Below are 20,618 nucleotides of genomic sequence, written 5' to 3' on the forward strand. Positions count from 1 at the left end.
AGACACGATTGGCATAGTTGCGAGAGGAAATTTACCGTTGGAGCGCCGGCATACGTGAAAAACTTCGGGGAAGGACCAAAGTGGTTACCGGGCGAAATAAGTGCGGTGACTGGACCTCCATCTTACCATGTGGGTCATCCATAAACAGGAGGACCATTTAAGAAAGAAAGAGACAAATCACCAAGATTTGGTTCCTCCCTGCCGAGTATATTGTAAATAAACTTAATATTTCCACCCAAGAAGCATCTGCAGATTAATTCTAATCACTAATAGTACAACAGAGCGGGAGAGACGAGGAGAGAGAAAGCGAGCAAACAGATAGAGTTGTGTTTACTTTCAACATCAAATGACATTGAAATAGGCAACACCTTTGAAAATGTACAATGAGGAATGGACCCACTTCACGAGTGAAGCCTGGCAGTCCCCTAGCAACCAGCTAAGAAACGGGGAGTCAGCCACTCGACAGAAGCCCAAGGGGATTTGACAGCAGGTCACATTTTTACAGCTCGAGGATGGAGAGCCACATCAGAGAAGTGATGAAAATAGGAGGCTAATTACGAGAGTGGAAACGAGCTTGGAAGCTTAACTGCTAAGTCAACATAAACCAGGCTTCAGCACAAAATCTCGCTCAAGGCTCCCAGTGCAATATGGAGAGAGTATGCTGGACTCCCAAGGTGCCAAATTTCAGATGAGACATTAAACCGAGACCCCCAGCTACCTGCTGAAGTGCACCAGATCCCACAGCACTATTTTGAATAACAACAGGGGAATCTGGGTTCAGGCTAATATTTACCTTTCAACGTAGGCCTTGGCTGTGTACAAATAGGAAATGTAATATAGGAAACATGACGACACTTCAAAATTACTGCTTTGGGGCATTGCGAGGTCATGAAAGGCACTATATAAAGGCAAGTCTCCCTCTTACTCCCCCACCCCCAACTTTTCTCTAGCAACACTGCCAAGTCATAAAAAGGGGGTTAACTTAATTCTGTGACTTTACACAACTGATTTTGGGTAAGGTAACTGAGGGGGTGGGGTGGGGGTAGAGTCAATCAGGCACTGTCTGCCATATGCCAGATCACTATGGGCCCCCACCATTCCTGGCTGTGCTCCTGTAGCCCAGTGCCAAAAAGAACACAACCTCCACTTCCTGATCTTCAAATAACTCATCCCACAAGCCAAAGGAGTTTCTCCATCAGAAGCTAAAAAAAGAAACCCAACAGTAAAATCTTTATTTTCCAGCATGTGTGGGGGATGGGCAGTGCTGGTGAATCAAAAATGCAGCTTAATGGAGAGTTCCACTTTTTTTTTTATATATTCGTTCATGGGATTTGGGTGTCCCTGGCTAGGCCGACATTTATTGCCCATCCCTAAGTGCCCTTTTTCAGAGGGCATTTAAGCGTCCACCACATTGCTGTGGGTCTGGAGTCACATGTAGGCCAGGCTGGGTGAGGAGGGCAGATTTCCTTCCCTAAAGGACATTAGTGAATCACTAGCTGCTGCTTTGTGACAATCGCCAATGGTTTCATGGTCATCATCAGACTTCTAATTCCAGGTTTTTACCGAATGTATCGGCCATGGTGGGGTTTACCGATGGAATACAGCACAATACAATACTTGCAGCATGAACTAATTTGCAAGTGCACGGGATTCCTCCAATTCTTCAACAGGACATCAAAACATGAATTAAAAAGTTTGAAATAATAGTGTACAGGTGCAGGCCCCAGATAACTTAGTAATTGCTTCCAGTTGGCAACATGACAACTCACTGGGGGAACCATCAGAAATTCCAGTTATTAGAGAGCCAGATAACACAAAGCTGACTGTACAACGCATAGTTTTCTCTTCATTCTTTCTCACAGTTTGGCAAGGAGATCCAGCCATTGATTGAGCACTTCTTAAAGCTGTAATGCTCCAAAAGCAGATTTGCAGCTTTAAAGTTCAGATTTTAAAGCCCCATAAAATTTTTACCTACGGCGCAAAATTTAAAATCTTTAACTCCAATTACTCCAGGAAAGGTTTCTTCTTCAGAACCCACATTAACTTTAAATTTTAACTAACCTCAACCCAAACTTTAAGTTCAGGAGGCAAATAAAAGTCTGACAGTAAAAGAAATGAACAACAATTGCCAGATTATAGAAGCCAGATACCTTTAATTCCCCAACCCAAATAAATACAAAAATACCCTGCACCACCCCTAACAAACCACACCCTCCCACAAGAAAGATAATAAGACAGCCTTGCATTTATATAGTGCTTTTCCCAACTACCAAATGTCTCAAAGCACTTCACAGCCAATGAGGTACTTTCGAAGTGTAATGTGGGAAACACAACAGCAGGTTCCCACCAACAAAAGTGTGTTAATGGCTGGATAATCTGTTTTCAGGTGTTGTTTGATGGAGCAGCCACACCCTTCAAAATCATGCTGGGGTATTTTATAACGGGAGGGTAGAAGCGGCCTTAGTTTGATGTCTTATCTGAAACACAGCACCCCCGGAGGGGGCACAACAGGTTAAATGTACATAGCTCATGCTGGCAAGAGCAGCCGCTGGCTCCTCCTGCTTACGCCCAGTGCAGTGCTGAGGGGGGTGCTGCACCGTTGGAGATGCCAACATTCAGATGAGACATGCCCGGCCTCTCCGCTGGACGCCAAAGCTCCCACGGCACCACTTCAAAGTCGAAGAGGGGGCTTCTCCCCGGTGCCCTGGCCGATATTTATACCCCAATCGACATCACAAAAGCAAATTATTTGGCCATCATCACGTTGCTGCTCGTGGGAGCTTGCTGTGCGCAAATTCACTTCTGCCTTTTGCAGTATGGACCACATTTCGGAAGTTATTACACTGGCTGCGATGAGCCTTGGGAAGTCAGAGGTCATGAAGGGCGCAATACAAGTGCAAGGCTCCCTTTTGTTCCCCCCTCCTTTCTGTCACATGGGATGGTCCAGCCCTGCTGCTTTTTCCAGGTTCCTGGTATCTATGATGAGGTGCTGTGGTCTAAGGTAACTAGCATACAGTATATGTTAGAGCTCCTGTGCTAAAGGCACTGGCTGTTGGTGCATCTAAGACCCAGGTCACCAATTTCTTTGGCTAGAAACTACATATCGCCTTATACACAAGTAATACGTTACTTCTTCAGTACAATCTGAAATTAGGGTTGCTTTGATTCTATATACACACCTGACCTAGTCTCACAAATCCCACAATTAATAACATTTTTTCAAAAGTCAAATGAACTCCACATTAGATTCACTAATCCTCACAAATCAACACAAATGGTCAGAAACTTTAAGATTTAGTTGAACAAATTCTCATCATGCTTGTTAAACATTCATACAGTTCTCCCAATCGAGGATCAATGATGGCACTACTCTTTAATAAGTGCGCTTACACTAAAACTGCGCTGCGCACTGTGACTGAGGCTGCCCCATCACAGCTGTGCACCCACGCCAATGGCACAACAAACCAACCAAACATAATCTACCGTCAGATTATAGTTTACTGCCCCAGCAGGGCAAAACTTGGAGATATACCTGATATGTTTGCCCTCTGCATTGCTCCAGTCACCAATTGCATCCCACTAGCCTGCCCAGGAACCCCTTCCCCTCACATAGCTTGTCCCCCTCCATCCAACCACCACCTCCCTCTTCCCCAACACACACATCATTTGTTAACCTAAATTGAAAGCTCTTAAACACAAGTGTGTCTGCAGCCCTCTGCAAATCCCACAGAGTGCGACAATATATATGTTAAAAAATTATTCCAAACAAATAACTTCTATAAATAATATATATCACCACAGACAATTAACCATCCACAATCCCATTGGACACCTGCTAGGAAGGTTCGTCTACACAGCTGCTACTCACTGTCACATGACCTACAGTCCTCCAAAAGGAATCAGAGCAAATGGAAGTCATGTACTTTTGATTAGGATCAGACAGGGGATGAAATAAGAAACAAAAACAGAATTACCTGGAAAAACTCAGCAGGTCTGGCAGCATCGGCGGAGAAGAAAAGAGTTGACGTTTCGAGTCCTCATGACCCTTCGAAGGGTCACGAGGACTCAAAACGTCAACTCTTTTCTTCTCCGCCGACGCTGCCAGACCTGCTGAGTTTTTCCAGGTAATTCTGTTTTTGTTTTGGATTTCCAGCATCCGCAGTTTTTTTGTTTTTATCTCTGGATGAAATAAGAAGTTGCACAGCGATGGCATTTTGGTCCAACTATTGACACAGTTTCAAGGTAACACGAGGGGAACGTGCTTGGCTACACGATGCTTGGAAGGAGAGTGCCGTCCGTCTCCATTAGCATCCCCACCCCACCACCTTGATGTGTGTTGTACTTGCAGATTAGTTAGTAAACACTAGAGGGGGCACGCCCCTCCAACAATGGGAGCAAGAAATGACACTCCAGGATCTCCCAAGAGACTAAAACAATAGCAGCCAGTACATTAAAACACACCAACTGGAATGTTTCTCAGAACCAGCGCCGGGCAATTATTTCTGAGGGACAGAGAGGAAATATAGCTGGGAATCCTTCTCCTGATTTCCAAACTGTTGGAAAGCCCATTTGATAGGAAGAGAGAAAAAGCAGAAAGATTGAGACATAGAAAGACAAATGGAGAAATAGTTAAGGCAGAAATCAAGAGGTGGAGGGGGGGAAAAAAGGCATGGACGGTTAGAAAAATTGAGATATTTTTGCATGGGAACAGTGTCCTTTCCCCGCTGTAGGTTATCCGCCTGTCACTGCCTTTGTTCACCACTAAGCTCTCATTCAGGGGATGTGGGCATCACTGGCCAGGCCAGCAGTGTTTGCCCATCCCCAAGCGCTCATGAACAGGGTGGCTTGCTAGTCCATTTCAGGGGGCAGTTAAGAGTGTTACGCTTTAATATCGGTACGGTCAATAACTTTTTAAAGATAAACAATACTTCTGGAGGTGATTGAACACTGCAGCTCTCCTTTATTCTACTGCAGTAACAGAACTAAAAAAAAACCCATGGATTCTGTGATCCCACAATGCACTGGCTTGCAAAGTACAGCAAGCCAAACGAGACATTCAATACATAACAGAGTCAACCACGCTGCTGAGGGTCTGGAGTCACAGGTAGGCCAGACCGGGTAAAGACAGCAGATTTCCTTCCCTTAAAAGGACATTAGTGAACCAGTTGGGTTTTTACAACAGTGATAGATTCATGGTCACCATTACTGAGGCTAGCTTTCAATTTCAGATGTTAATTTGGAATCTTAAATTCCACCAGCTGCCATGGTGTGATTTAAACCAGATCATTAGCCTGGGAGTAGGCCACTCAAGACATGGAAACACAAGTGGGTCAGTGCCTTGGACAAACAATGATGGCGGTGCTTGTGCACAAGAGGCTGGAGACCTTCAAATAAAATATAACCAGGGCCTCTATGCAGGTACGACAATGGTGAGTTGCAAAGCATCACAAGGAAGATGAACACCGTTTGCTGTTCTAGCCCGATGGACCTGGCCGCTTACGTCCACACACTTGAACCTTACCATTTTGATGGGCTTCTTCCGGAGGTCGGCATCAGTCACCACTACCTCCTGGTCCTTCACCTGGAGTCCTTTCCGCGACAGAGCCTGGAGGACGGCCATGTTATCCTGAGGCAGGCCAAGCTCATCGTGCGGCAGGGTCTGACCACAGACCCGGCAGTAGATATCCGAGGAAAGCAGCAGACGGATGACTGGCGGCTTGATGTGTTCCTGGTCATACTGGTCGGTGTAAAACGGCTCCCTCAGCTCGTCTGGCACGTTCTCTGGAAAGAATGAGTCAATCAGTCAATCAATCAATAAATAAATAACAATGAGCCCAAAACTGCCAACTTTCAGCTTCCTCCTTTCTATGAGCACATTCGATTTGAAGACTCCGAAGAGCTTCATTTACTACTTAATTAAAAAAAATGAATACACGTTGCGTCAGTTGTGGCTCAGTGGGTAGCGCACACACTTCTCCGAGTCAGAAGGTTGCGGTTCAAGTTCCACTCGCGATTTGGTCACACAATCTAGGCCAACGCACCCGTGCGGTCCCGAGGGAGTGCTGCACTATGGGAGGTGCCTCCCTTTCTGATGAGATGTTAAAAACCAAGGTTATTCTCATGGGGGTTGAAACAATCTCTGGGTGCTGGGTCAGGTCAGCTGGGGACTCCTTCCCTGCATCCTGGCAGCGTTCTGTCTAATTTGTGCGTGGCCTGTTTGCAGTACAATGCAGTCCCTTTATGATCACATATCTTAAAGAGAATGGTGGACGTGCGCAAAAAGTTTCAGATCGCTATGCAGCACAGCTGAGAGAATTAGTCCCGGACAATATTTATCGCTCAACCAACAATTCAAAATAGCTGATCTGCTCATTACCATCAGAAACGAGAGTAGGAAGTAAGCCGTTCGGCTCCTCAAGGCTGCTCGCCATTTAATAAAGTCATGGCTGACCCTCGACCTCAACAACTCTACTTTCCCCGAGGTACTGTTTGTGGGAGCTTGCTGTGCACAGATTGGCTGCTGTGTTTCCCCCCCCCCAAGTCAAAACAGCAACCACTAGACTGGCTGAGAAGCACAGAGAACAGGACAGGTGCTATAGGAATGAAAGTTCTGCCTGCCGTCAGGCTGGAAATGACTGAAAGAGTTGCGACTGTGTTGGTGCAACGCAGACTATCGAGGCGGCGCTGGGTCATGTCTTATCCGGAGCCTCGTTTCCGTCTGTGGTTAGGGTGCATATGGCATCGCTTGGCTTAAGAAGGAACAAAATATTAATGAGCTCAGACAGAGCAGGTCAGGCAAGGAGACAGCAGCTCCGCTAAATTTTTTAAACAGAACTTCCTCACTTGAAAAAAGGCAGACCACAAACAAGGGAAGGCTTGTCAACAATGGGAAATAAGGTCGGAGAGACATTACTCCTCAGCTGGTTATCGCGTAGCACTGAGGGGCACAAGAGAGCGTGACACAAATTAGCGAGTTGTTTCAATCTGGAACGTGCTGCTGGAAATAGTGGCGGAAGCAGATTCAATAGTAATTTTCAAAAAAAAGGGGATTGGATTTTTTAAAAAAAAGCTTGGAAGCAAAATATGTGCAGGGCTACATGGAAAAAGAGAAGGGCAAGCGGGCCGAATTAGATTGAGCTAAAGCAAAACGAGCGCGATGGGCCGAATAGGCTCCCTCGGTGCTGCACCATTCTACAATTAAACCAGTGAGCTCCTGAACAATCCCATTGGGAAAACATGAATCCGGACAGGAGGTTTCTAGCTGTGTTTCTGAGTACCATCCTTGTCCCCAGGCCTGAAGGTTGCGGGTTCAAGCCCCACACTCCAGACATTTGAGCACGTAATCCAGATCGGCCCACCAGTGCAGTACTGAGGGAGTGCTGCACTGTCAGAAATTCCATCTATCAATTGAGACATTAAACAGAGGTTCCTGACTACCCTCTCAAAGATCCCATATGGCAATATTTCAAGGAAGAACAGAAGAGGTCACCATTATGTCCTGGCCAATATTTACCCCTTAAATCAACATTATGAAAAACATATGATTTGATCATCATCATAGTACCGTATATGAAGCTTGCTGTGCACAAAATGGCCATCATACTTCCCACATTACAACAGCGACTGCACCTCAAGTACTTCATTGGCTGTAAAGTGCTTTCGGACATTGAGGTCATGCAAGAACGTGAGGCCTTTCCCTTTCTTAGAGCTGGTTTGACAGCCTCCCTTCTGCCTACAGAAGTGCAGAGGGCAGAGGGCAGAGGGCAGTCAAGTTCACCACATCCGATCACCGTCCAGCGAGTCTAACTATCGATACCAGACAGGACAGACTCAGCTTCAGTTGCCTCCCAGCCAATAACCACTCAATACATGGTCTAGGCTCCACATGCCAGCCTTCAGACAAGATACCAAGTGCAGGGGATGCCTGAGGAACTGTGCCCCCTCACAAATGGTGGCTTCAGGAGAAGGGGCTGGGGGAAGAAAATTTGGGGGGGGGGGGCGGGTGGGGGGGAATGGAAAAGCCGAGGAAGGGGTTGGGGTTTTAAGAGCTTTTCATCAAGCAGGTTTTAACCCAGCGGGGTTCACAAGTGGAGATTTTCGCTTGCTGATTCAACTCCCCCACACGGAGTCCAGTGTCTGCTGTTAGCTGACACTAGGCATTCTGGAATGAAACAAGCCGCCAGTGTGTTGACCAGTCTAGTAAAATGCTTTTACAGCAGGCAAAGTGCCATATGATCAGCTGACCTGATAGACACTTACCAACTAGCACGACATTCTTAAAAAGAGCTTCAGCAATCCCACCAACCTCTTTTAAAAGATCTCAGACAACATTCAGGGGAGCAGGAGCATTTCAGACCCCTGAAAATGTACATCCAGGAATATATGAGAGGCTTAAGGAAGCGGGCTCCACATTACGCTGTCTGGAAGGGTGGCAGAGGCAGGAATCCTTAATGTTTAGGGCTACAGACCAAGAGGCCAGCACAGACACAATTGGCCGAATGGCCTCCTTCTGTGCTATAAATTTTCTAAGTAAGAAGTGAGAAGCAGCTCAGGTGGACCATAAACACTAGCATCCAGCTCGGCCAAATGGCCCATTTCTGTGCTGTAAATCTTAGGTTAAAAAGAGCAATGTGGAACATCCATTTTCATTCAACCTCATCAGCCAGATCAGCTCGAGTCACACCCTCACTTACAGTCCACACAATAAAGGCCACCTGCTGTCACATGGAAAGAGTGGATTCATTCTCAATGTAGGTAATGGTCAGTTTGTCAATCTTCAAACTAAGGTAGAAGAACGTAGTTTCATAGAGATCTCGTCAGTAGAGAGATTAGCAGTCAGGTCATTATTCGAAGAGTCAACGTTATTTATCGGAAACTTGTTTCACATCAGTTAATAAGTAAACAGGCTCAGTGCTCATTCCTGGGACGACAGGTTTTGTTTTTCTCCCCTGCACAGACTCCCCAAACACGTCCTTCAGCGCTAGGTCATGAAACCCACCCTAATACAGAACACAGCAAATCCAACAGGCCCAATGTTTGCGTATGCAACGTGCTACCACAAGCTTAATGCCTCATTAACCAAGTTGAAGTAGGAGGAAGGGAAATAAAAATGAGGTCCTGTTCCATTTTCCTTCAACTCTTGATTCTAGGATGTCAGCACTTGGCATCTGTATCATTAAAACCCATTGTCCATCTTTTCTTTCAAAAATATACTTCATTCAGAAAATTTACAAAAGTACACTCTATGACCAAGGTTGATGTTACATAAGGTGCAAACAGATCAGTTTCTTCCAATACTGTATGTCGCTCATTACATTTACAACCACAGGTGAAATTTACATGTCAAACATACAGCCGGAGGTGTTTTACCCAGTTTCCAGCCCCTCGGTGTACTGTGGCTGAAAGGTCCTTGACGATGGCCTTTTTACCCTCTGCACCTCTTGCCCCAAGCTCTGGTCGGTCCCTCAGCACATAGTCCTGGCCTTTGGAATGTGCTAGTCTGGAACATTCAGTCATGGACAACACTTTGCACTGGAAGACCAACAAGATTTGGGCAGACAAAAGAGTGTCTTTCACCGAGTTGTTGGCCTTCCTCCACAGTTGATATTCATCCATCTGTGTCTCTGGGAACAGCCCGTAGAGTACACAGACGAGTCCAGAACGAGCGGACATAACCTCAAAATTACAGCCAAGCCACCCTGGGCTAACTTCAGGAAACACTTCTACACAAAAAGGGTATTGGAAATCAGAACCCTGTTCCCTCAGAAACTGAGGCCAGGCAGGTCCAAGAATTTCAAAGCGGGGATTGATCATTTTTTTCTTAGATAAGGTTATTAAGTGTTATGGAAACAAAGCATTGGTAGAGATGGAGTTAAATATAATGATCACGTCATGATTTAATTAAATGACCTATTCCCAGGACCCAAACAGCTCTGATGAGAGATCACCAACCCCTTTTTCTCTCTCCACAGATGCTGCCTGACCCGGTTTAGAGCTTCATTACCTCTAGACTGGACTATAGGAATGCATTCCTGGCTGGTTTCCCACATTCTACCCTCTGCAAACTGAAGATCTTCCAAAACTCTGCTGCCATTGGGTTAACTCACCTCAAGTCCCATTCTCCTCTCAGCTCTGTGCTTGCTGAGCTGCACTGGTACCCGGCCACACACCACGTTGATTTTAAAATTCTCTTCTTCAATTTTCAAATCCCTCTATGGCCTTCCCTCTCCCCCTCTCTAATCTCCCTCAGCCTCACAATACAGTTAGCCCCATACCCCAGCCCTCTCCGAGGTACCTGTGCTCCTTCAACGCTGGCCTCTATAGCATCCCTGATTTTAACTGCCCCATTTTTGGCGGCCGCACGCTCAGCTGCCTGGGCCCCAAGTTCTGGAATATTCTCCACCTCTTTACCCCACTTTCCTCCTTCCAGACGTTCCTTAAAACCTACCTCTCTGACCAAGCTTTAGCTCACCTGACCCAATATCTCCTGTTATGTTGCACGTGTCATATTTTGTTTTTATAATGCCCCTGCGAAGCACCTTGGGACATCCGATTACCTTAGAAGGCGCTATATAAGTTGTTGACAACCTGCCGACCGCCTCCAGCCCAGAACTGAGTCTGCAGTCAGGCTACGGAAACCAATTCGCGGGTACTGAGTTCCTGGGACTCATAACAGCACCTCAAAACAAAGACAAGAGAGGCCATTCTGCCCCTCAAGCCTGTTCCGCCGGACAGTTAGATCCATTCACTTTTACTCCATGTCCCTCGACCCCACCCCCTCGTAGATACCAACAGGTCCTGGGGATGCTTGCTGCAAATTAAGGCCAACTGTTGGTAATATACCCCCCAGCACCAGAAATAGTGTGAAGTGCCCAGAGCCCTCCTCCCACTCCTGTCCGAGCTGAAGCCAGGCAAGTTAACACAAAACCTGATTATTGTACAACCCAAAAGGTAAAAATTAATTGAAATGCTTTCTGCGTTTGCTGACTTAAGTGAAAGAATATGGTGCTCAGCACACAATATTCCCAGCTCTAGACTAAAATCCAATGATCTTTGAGTTCCCCCTAACCCCCACCAAATGGTCTCCTGGTTGAAAAACCTGCAGCACAACCCAACTTCGCCCGGCACCCCCCCCCCACCAACCTCACCCGGCACCCCCACCCGCCCCACCAACCTCACCCGGCACCCCCACCCCCCACCACCAACCTCGCCCGGCACCCCCACCCCCCCACCACCAACCTCGCCCAGCAACCCCAACCTCGCCCGACACCACCCCGCCTCCCCACCCGCCCCACCAACCTCGCCCGGCACCCCCACCCCCCCCCCCACCAACCTCACCCAGCACCCCCCACCCCTCCCCAACCTCGCTTGACACCACCCCGCCTCCCCCCCCACCCCTCCCCAACCTCGCCCGGCACCCCCACTCCCCCCCCACCAACCTCGCCCGGCACCCCCACTCCCCCCCCACCAACCTCACCCGGCACCCCCACCCGCCCCACCAACCTCACCCGGCACCAACCTCACCCAGCACCCCCACCCCTCCCCAACCTCGCCCGGCACCCCCACCCCCCCCCCCCACCAACCTCGCCCGGCACCCCCACTCCCCCACCACCAACCTACCAACCTCACCCAGCACCCCCCACCCCTCCCCAACCTCGCCCGACACCACCCCGCCTCCCCCCCCCCCCCCCCCCAACCTCGCTTGGCACCCCCCAACGACTTAATTCCCTGCTCAACAGAAAACTTCTACGTGAAGGTTACATTGCACCAGGGAGTCTACTGGGTTAAACAAGGAGAGTGTGTGGAGTTCAGGGGACAGAGTCTGATTACAAAACAGACCCATCACATTCCAGCAAGGTGACAGGTACCAGCACTCAACACGTAGAGCCCAATACTGTTTCCAATATCAAACACACGCTGTAACCTTCAACAAAAAAAAAAGGGGGAGATTCAAGGTTGTGACAACTAAATTTTGCTGATTTACTTTCGGACTGAAATCCAACTCCAAGGGGGGAATCTCCTACAATAGGGAGAACTCAAAAAGGTCAGAAGGTTAAACACAAGACTACAAGTATGTATACAGTCTCTCCCCCCGCAACCCCCATATTTGTTTCATGCACCGTCCCCTCAGAGTTCACCAAAACCTGAGAAGGACAGCTATTAACAGATCTTTTATTGCCAGACTGAAAGAGAAATAAAATTTCCAAACTGCGTTGGTGGGATTTGAACCCTGGATTACTAGCCCAGTAACATAACCACTACACCACTGTACCCCATAGTGTCTCCCCTTTCAGGGGGGGTGGGGGGGCATCAATGATCTTGAAGCACTATGCAGAGATCAGCCGGGGAGATTATCGCTGGGTGTTGTGGCCAATATTTCTACCTCACCACAACAAAGCAGAATCCGTTCACTCTCAGGTTGCTGTGGTGCCCGCAAGCACTGCGCTGGTTGTGCTGCTTCAAGGGAAACAGAAACGAGGAGCGGCAGAGAGGGCGAAGCCAGCATTTTTCACTCGCCGGATGGGCGCTCGACCCGAACGAGCGTAAAATGACACACGATGTCGGGCAAGTATCCCCGTGTCATCGCGCACTCGGTGACATGTCGGTCAGCAGGCGCGCGCACAGGAGTGGTCAGCGCGCCCGCCGACAATTAAAAAGGCCTGTTAAGGCCATTAAAGCTTAAACCAAATTAAATTTTGTGCTGCCCACCCAACCTCAGTGGGCAGGACAGGCGATAAGGCCAAGCGGCCTTGGCATTTTGTCAGGAAACCTCATCCACGGGCGGGATGAGGTTTCCGACAGCAAATAAAAATTTTAACATTTCACTTGTAACATGTCCCTGCTCGCGGGACAGAGTCACATGAGGGGACGTGGCTTTTTAACATTTTAAAAATCTTTATTTTTAATTTTCAAAAACCTTCATCTCCCTGAGGCAGCTCTGTGAAATCGCAGTCAGGCCCCTCCAACGAGGGCCCAGAGAAACGAGCGAGAGAAAAAGGACAGAAGAGAAAAAGAGAAAACAGAGAGTGTACGTCAGCACCCCAGTCACAATACGGAGTAAACTTGCGTTTGAACGGGGTGCAAACCAACCCTGGCCAAAGCTACAAAAAATAAATAAATTCCTTGCTCCCCAAAATGGAGTGACAAGCCAATGCCAACCTCACTTTGGCTTTAAAACAGAATGTCGTGTCACCCGGGATGGAAGACAGAACTGAGTGCAATGGTAGCCAAAGCGTAGAGTCATGTAGTGCCTATGTCATCGGGCTTGAATTCAAATCGCACCCAAAATCATTCTGAGAATTTGCATTCAATGAATCCAGAACTAAAATGGCAGCCCTGTCAATGGCTGTTGCAAAATTTATTTGGGGTTGGGTGAGGGTGGGGGGGGGGGGGAATGAAAATGGAGAGGAACCGTGCGATTCTAAATAAGGCCCCTTTCGTACAAGAGCTGCCTGAATTACCATTTTTAAAAAAAGGCATCCCACCTGGTCCCAACTGCACTCTGCAAAGATGAAATGCGAAAGCCACAGATCAGTTAATTTAATCGTTCAGTTCTGTGCAAGAAGCTTTGCAAATAAATTACCCAGGGTTCAGAGTAAAGAAAATAGCATAATTTATGTTCATCTGGGATCCCTAGAGAAAGGGTTAGTATTTTTTCAGAACCAGATTAATCAAGCCTCTAGTCGACACAAAGCAATCGCCTGAAGATCTTCCCCTTCCAATTAAATGGTGGCCTTTTGGTGGGGTTGGGGTGGATGATTCCAGTTAGAGTGTGGGGACAGGAAAGAGCAACAAAAGAAAACACAGCCCATTACTGCAGAGAATGGGAACTCTCATTTTTTGATGTGAAATCCTTTGCCGCAGTTTCTTTACCACCCAGCATTTCAGTCTAGGTAAAGCATCCTGCATAACATGCACACAACATGGAGTAAAGGCAGTGCTATCAAAATGGTACATTTTTAAAAAGGGGTACAGGAACAGAGACACCCGGGGATGGATGTACACAAATCTTTGAAGGTGCCAGGACAAATTGAGAAGGCTGTTATTAAAATGGCACACTGGATCCTTGGAGTTATTAATAAAAGGCAGAAACTACAAAAGCAAAGGATCACTGATATTGCTGAAGAGAGAGAGAGAGAAGTTGCTGAAGCTTTTCATCTTGCACTCATCAGGACAAACGCAAGAATGCCAAATTTCAAACAAACAATCACAGCAATTTATATCAAGGGAGGAAAGGGTGCCGATTGGCCAAGGCATTGCCATGGAGAAAGCAACAGGAGACTATAGGCTCCCCAAGTGCCTGGCTTATTCAAAACAAAAGGCGCAAGTCTTGAACATATTCCTTTAGTCTGCAGGTCCCTACCTACCCTTGTTAGCAAGGACCCTTCCCACAACCAAATTTGAATTGTGCAGATGGTGCAAAATCTTGCATAAAACTGGTTAGGCCACAACTAGAGTATTGAGTGCAGTTCTGGAATCTGCACTAAAGGAAGGACGTGATTACACTAAAGAGCTGGAGAGTTTTGGTTATGAGGTGGGATTGGATAGACTGGGATTATTTTCCCTGGAGCAGAGGAGATTGAGGGGGGACATGATTGAGGTGTATAAAATTATGAGGGGCATAGATAGGGTAGACAGGAAGGAACTTTTCCCCTTGGTGGAGGGATCAATAACCAGGGGGTATAGATTGAAGGTAAGGGGCAGGAGGTTTAGAGGGGATGTGAGGAAGAATTTTTTTACCCAGAGGGTGGTGGGAATCTGGAACTCACTGCCTGAAAGGGTGGTAGAGGCAGAAACCCTCATAACATGTAAGTAGTATTTGAATGTGCACTTGCGATGTCATGGTATACAAGGCTATGGGCCTAGTGCTGGAAAATGGGATTAGAATAATTAGGTACTTGTTTTACTGGTGCAGCTTCGATGGGCCAAAGGGTCTTTTTCTGTGCTGTAGACCTCTATGACTCCAAAAGTTTGCAGGAAAAAGGTGAAACAAAGTCTCCCTCACAATAAACATGGTTATAAAGTTTTTTATTTAAAAAAAGAATTTGTCTCTTGGAGATGTGGGCATTACTGACAAGGCCAGCATTTATTGCCCATCTCTAGTTGCCCTTGACAAGATGGCAGTGAGTCATCTTGCTTGAACTGCTGGAGTACACCCACAGCACTGTTAGGGAGAGGGAGTTCCAGGATTTTGACCCAGCGGCAGTGAAGGAACCACAGCAATGCTTGTCCAAGTCAGGATGGTGAGTGACTGAGGGGGGGAACTTGCAGGTGGTGATGTTTCCATGCACCGACTGCCCCTGTTTGAGCTGTTGGATCGCATGCGTCTGAGAGGGGCTGTCAAAGATAGTTTACCAACCCCCACTTTATTAAGCATGAGGCCTATTGCAGTAGGATGTACCCCACCTCTCACCAAAACCAAACTTCTCCTCCTCCCCCCAACTATCTAATCATGAGACTGACATGTACAGTTTATGTTCCAGTAACCTGTTTGCACATTGTCCAAGTGCAGTGTCCCCAGGCCCCCACCCATGGGTGCTGGTTGTTCCCTGGCTGAGAGAAGCTGACTAAGCACAAAGTAGGAACAAACCAGAAAATCCTCCAACCTACAGAGCTGAATAATGCACCAAAAGGGAAAATATTTGCATTTCTATAGCGCCTTTCACAATCACTGTTATGTCCCACTTTACAGCCAATGAAGCGGTTTTGAAGTAATGTAGGAAACATCCACAGCAAACTCCCACAAACAGCATTGTGATAATGACCAGATAATCTGCTTTTTAGTGATGCTTGTTGAGGGATAAATATAGGCCAGGAAACTAGGGAATATTCCCCTGCTCACCTTCAAGTAGGACTTAAAAAGGTCCCATGCGACTGAACGGGTAGGCGGGACCTGGATTTAATGTCTCATATGAAGGATAGCATCAACAGTGCAGCATTCCCTCAGTACTGCACTGGAGCATTTGGACTGAACGTAAGTCTCTGGAGTGGGACTTGAACCCACAACCTTGGTGACTCAGAGGCAATGCTGCACCCGGTGAGCCACTGAGACATTGGGCTGTGTATTTACCCACCATGCCATTGGCAACACCCACTGAGTTTTCACCACAGTGGATACAATGGCACCAGTTTTTTGGACAACATCTTCCTTTCAAAACTCTAATACCTACCCAAGTAACCAGTCTATCACCACAAGGCACACTTTCCTGCTGATATTTTTATTTGGGCCATTTTCCTCTGGACAGGTTGCATGAGGAACTTCACTTGTCCCAGACAGTCCGTTACTACGACAATACCTCTTTTGAGCATACGAAAATAAGGAGGAGACTCAAATTCCCCACAGGGCATTCCCGGGAAATGCTGCCCAATGTACACAAGGACTATAATCTAAACATTGACGTGGCTTTCTGAAAACAAACCTCCCATTCAACATGTCCCTTCCTAGATACTACAGGCAGAGTACAATAACCCTGTTTGTTGGCCCAGTGTACACAGATCAAGGCCAAAGCAAACCGTGGGCCTACGTGAATCAGCCACTGCCTGACATCTGGAAAATAGAAACCAGAAGATCAAGGAGAAATGCTGAAAGGGGCTGATTCAGCTGCAAAAGGATACAAGAGTTACTTATGTTCAGGGCACTTGAACTACTCAATCCCCAGATTGAAGCATACTGATGATAGAGTGCGCCAGGAAAGAACCCTTTGCTACACCAGAACTCCCAATTCATGCATTTTTCATGCATGATGGACAAAGTGATAACGTTACCAAACTGGTAGTCCAAAGGCCCAAGATCAAACAGGCAGCTAGAGTCGGTTAAATCCAACTAATTAATTAATCTGGAATGAAAGGGAAATTGTCTTTTACTTAAAAACAAACAAAAAGTACGGCAAGGAAGCTCGGTCCCGTGTGGTTTACAACCTGCAACATCTGGGAATTATTAGACACTCCTTGCAGTCTGGATGACATGTGCAGGAAGTGTCACCGGCTTGACCAGCTTGAGCCACAGGTTTCGGAGTTTGAGCATCAGCTGGAGAGACAGTGGGGCATCGGCGAGGCTGAGGGTTATGTGGATAGCACATTTTTGATGTGGTCACTCTGCAGCTTAAGGAAGTGCAGCCAGAGAGGGAATGGGTGACCATCAGTCAGAAGGAGGGAGGCAGGCAGATGATCAGGAAAGCCCCAAAGTGCATCTCACTCAAGAACCATTTTTCGGTTTTGGAAAATGGTGAGGGTGAAGCTTCCTCTGGAGAGTGCAGCCGGAGCCAAGTTTACAGTACTGTGGGTGGCTCAGCTGCACAAGGTGGGAGGAGTAAGCATGCAAGAGCAATAGTGGTAGGAGACTCAATAGTGAGGGGTGCGGGCAGGTGCTTGTGCAGTCGTAGACCTGACTCCAGGATGATGTGATGCCTCCCTGGTAGCAGGGTCAAGGATGTCACAGAACTGCTGCAGGGCATTCTGAAGGGGGGAGGGCGAACAGTCAGAGGTCGTGGTTCACATTGGTACCAACGACATGGGTAGAAAGGGGGAATGAGGTCCTGCAACAAGAATTTAGGGAGCTAGATTAAAAAGCAGGACCTCAGATCTCCAGTAATCTCTGGATTACTCCCTGTGCCACCTGCCATTGAGTATAGGAATAGGAGAATAGAAAGGATGAATGCGTGGCTGAAGAGATGATGCAAGAGAGAGGGCTTTAGTTTCCTAGATTTCCTGGTGTAAAAGGAGGTGGCATTACATTATTGATCAAGGAGTCAATTACTGCAGTAAGGAGGGATGGTATCTTAGAAGGTTCCTCAAATGAGGCCATATGGGTAGAACTTAAAAACAAAAAGAGGGCAAGCACTTTGCTGGGAATGTATTATAGGCCTCCAAACAAACACAGTCAGGGAGAGATAGAGGAGCAGATATGTAGGCAAATCTCAGAAATAATAGGGTAATAATAATAGGGGATTTCAACTTCCCCAATATTAACTGGGATAGTCTTAGTGTGAAAGGCTCAGAGGGGCCAGAATTCTTAAAGTGGATCCAGGAGAGCTTTTTGAGCCAGCACGTAGAAAGTCCTACAAGAGAAGGGGCAGTACTGGACCCAATCTTAGGGAATGAAATCAGGCAAGTGGTAGAAGAGTCAGTTGGGGAGCATTTAGAGGATAGTCACCCATAACTCGAAGGTTTAAGGTAGTTATGGAAAAGGACAAAGATGGACCAGAAGTAAAAGTCCTGAATTGGAGGGAAGGCCAATTTCAATATGATAAGACAGGATCCGGCCAAAGTGGACTGGGAGCAGCTACTTGTAGGAAAGTCTACATCAGACCAGTGGGAATCATTCAAAAAGGAAATAGTGAGAGTTCAGGGCCAACATGTTCCTGTAAAGGTGAAGGGTAGGACCAACAAGTCCAAGGAACCCTGGATGTCAAGGGATATAGAGGATTGGATAAAGGGGAAAAAAAAGGAGGTTTATGGCACATACAGAGGGCTGAAATCAGCGGAAGACCGAGAGGAGTATAGAAAGTGTAGGGGGTACTTAAAGCAACTAGGAGAGTGAAGAGGGGGCATAAAAAAAAACACTGGCGGGCAAGAAAAAAGAAAATCCCAAGGCATTTTATAAATATATTAAGGGCAAGAGGATAACCAGGGAAAGAGTAGGGCAAATTAGGGACCAAAGTGCCAATCTGTGCATGGAGCCAGAGGACTTTGGTGGGGTTTTAAATGATTACTTTTCATCTGTGTTCACTAATGGAGAAGGACGATGTAAGTGTAGAAATCAGGGAGGGGGACTGTGATATACTTGAACAAATTAGCATAGAAAGGGAGGAAGTGTTAGCAGTTTTTGTGGGCTTAAAAGTGGATAAATCCCCAGGCCCAGATGAGATGTATCACAGGCTGCTATGTGAGGCAAGGGAGGAGATTGCAGGGTCTCTGACACTAATTTTCAAATCCTCTCTGGCCACAGGAGAGGTACCAGAGGACTGGAGGACAGCGAATGTGGGTGGAAGGGTAGTCGGGATAAACCAGGTAATTACAGGCCAGTGAGTTTATCAGTGGCAGGGAAACTATTGGAAAAAATTCTGAGGGACAGGGTTAACCTCCACTTGGAAAGGCAGGGATTAATCAGGGATAGTCAGCATGGCTTTGTCAGGGGGAGATCATGTCTCACAAATTTGATTGAACTTTGAGTTGTGTAGATAAGGGTAATGCAGTTGATGTAGTCTACGTGGACTTCAGTAAGGCTTTTGACAAGGTCCCGCAAGGGAGAATGGTCAAGTTAAGAGCCCATGGGATCCAGGGCAATTTGGAAAATTGGATTTAAAATTGGCTTAGTGGCAGGAGGCAGAGGGTGATGGTTGAAAGTTGTTTTTGTGATTGGAAGCCTGTGACAAGTGGTGTACAGCAGGGATCGGTGCTGGGACCCTTACTGTTTGTAGTGTACATCAATGATTTAGATGTGAAAATAGGAGGTATGATCATCGCAGATGACACGAACATTGGTGGTGTCGTTAATAGTGAGGAGGAAAGCCTTAGATTACAGGATGATATAGATGGGCTGACAAGATGGGCAAAGCTGAGGCAAATGGAATTTAATCCTTAGAAGTGAGAAGTAATGCATTTTAGGAGGACTAACACAGCAAGGGAATACACAATGAATGGTAGGACCCTAGGCAGCAGCACAGGTACAAAAGGTGGTTAAGGCAGCATATAGGATACTTGTCTTTATTAGCTGATGCATAGAATATAAGAACAGGGAGGTTATGCTAGAACTGTATAAAACACTAGTTAGGCCACAGCTGCTGTTCTGTGTGCAGTTCTGATCGCCACAGCAGAGGAAGGATGTGATTGCGCTGGAGAGGGTGCAGAGGAGATTCAGGATGTTGCCTGGGCTGGAGTGTTTCAGCTATGAAGAAAGACTGGATAGGCTGGGGTTGTTTTCCTTAAAGCAGAGAAGGGGGGGCCTGATAGAGATATACAAAATTATGAGGGGCATAGCTAGGGTAGATAGGAAGAACTTACCCCCTTAGCAGAGGTGCCAATAACCAGGGGGAATAGATTTAAGGTAAGGGGGCAGGAGGTGTAGAGGGTTTTTGAGGAAACAAATTTTCATCCAGAGGGTGGTTGGAATCTGGAACACACTGCCTGAGGGGGTGGTAGAGGCAGGAATCCTCACAACATTTAAGTAGTATTTAGATGAGCACTTGAAACACTGTAGCATTCAGGGCTGCGGGCCAAGTGCTGGAAAATGGGATTAGAATAGATAGGGGCTTGAGAGCCGGCATGGACACGATGGGCCGAAGGGCGTGTTTCTGTGCTGTATAACTCTATGACTGTGACTAAAAAGTTCATCTCATTAATAGCCATGAAACTACCAGATGGTCATAAAAACCCAGCCGGTTCACAGGTTCTTTAGGGAAGAAATCCTGACCTACAAGTGACTCCAGAACCACAGCAATGTGGTTGACTCTTAACTGCCCTCTGAAATGGCCTAGCAAGCCACTCAGTGGTATCCAACTGCTACAAAATGCACAGTGTGCACATCAACACCACAGACTGCCACGTTTCAAGGAAAAAAAAATGCGGCTCACCAAGATCTAATTAAAAAGGCACTTGCACTAAAACATGAACAATTACGT

The 20,618-nt window shown here is 46.9% G+C and overlaps 1 protein-coding gene across 2 annotated transcripts in view; it reads right to left on the reverse strand.

Moving 5' to 3' along the window:
* The window catches only part of camsap3 (calmodulin regulated spectrin-associated protein family, member 3), a 210,603-nt gene that overhangs the window by 151,596 nt on the left and 38,389 nt on the right, over positions 1-20,618 (reverse strand). For both annotated transcript variants that reach the window (XM_041177237.1, XM_041177235.1), the window contains exon 2: positions 5,522-5,781. In XM_041177237.1, coding sequence (XP_041033171.1) covers positions 5,522-5,781 — 260 coding nt within the window. The remainder of the gene's footprint in view (positions 1-5,521; positions 5,782-20,618) is intronic.

The sequence above is a fragment of the Carcharodon carcharias genome, chromosome 30 (assembly GCF_017639515.1).
Source record: "Carcharodon carcharias isolate sCarCar2 chromosome 30, sCarCar2.pri, whole genome shotgun sequence".
In the NCBI taxonomy this organism is placed as follows: domain Eukaryota; kingdom Metazoa; phylum Chordata; class Chondrichthyes; order Lamniformes; family Lamnidae; genus Carcharodon; species Carcharodon carcharias.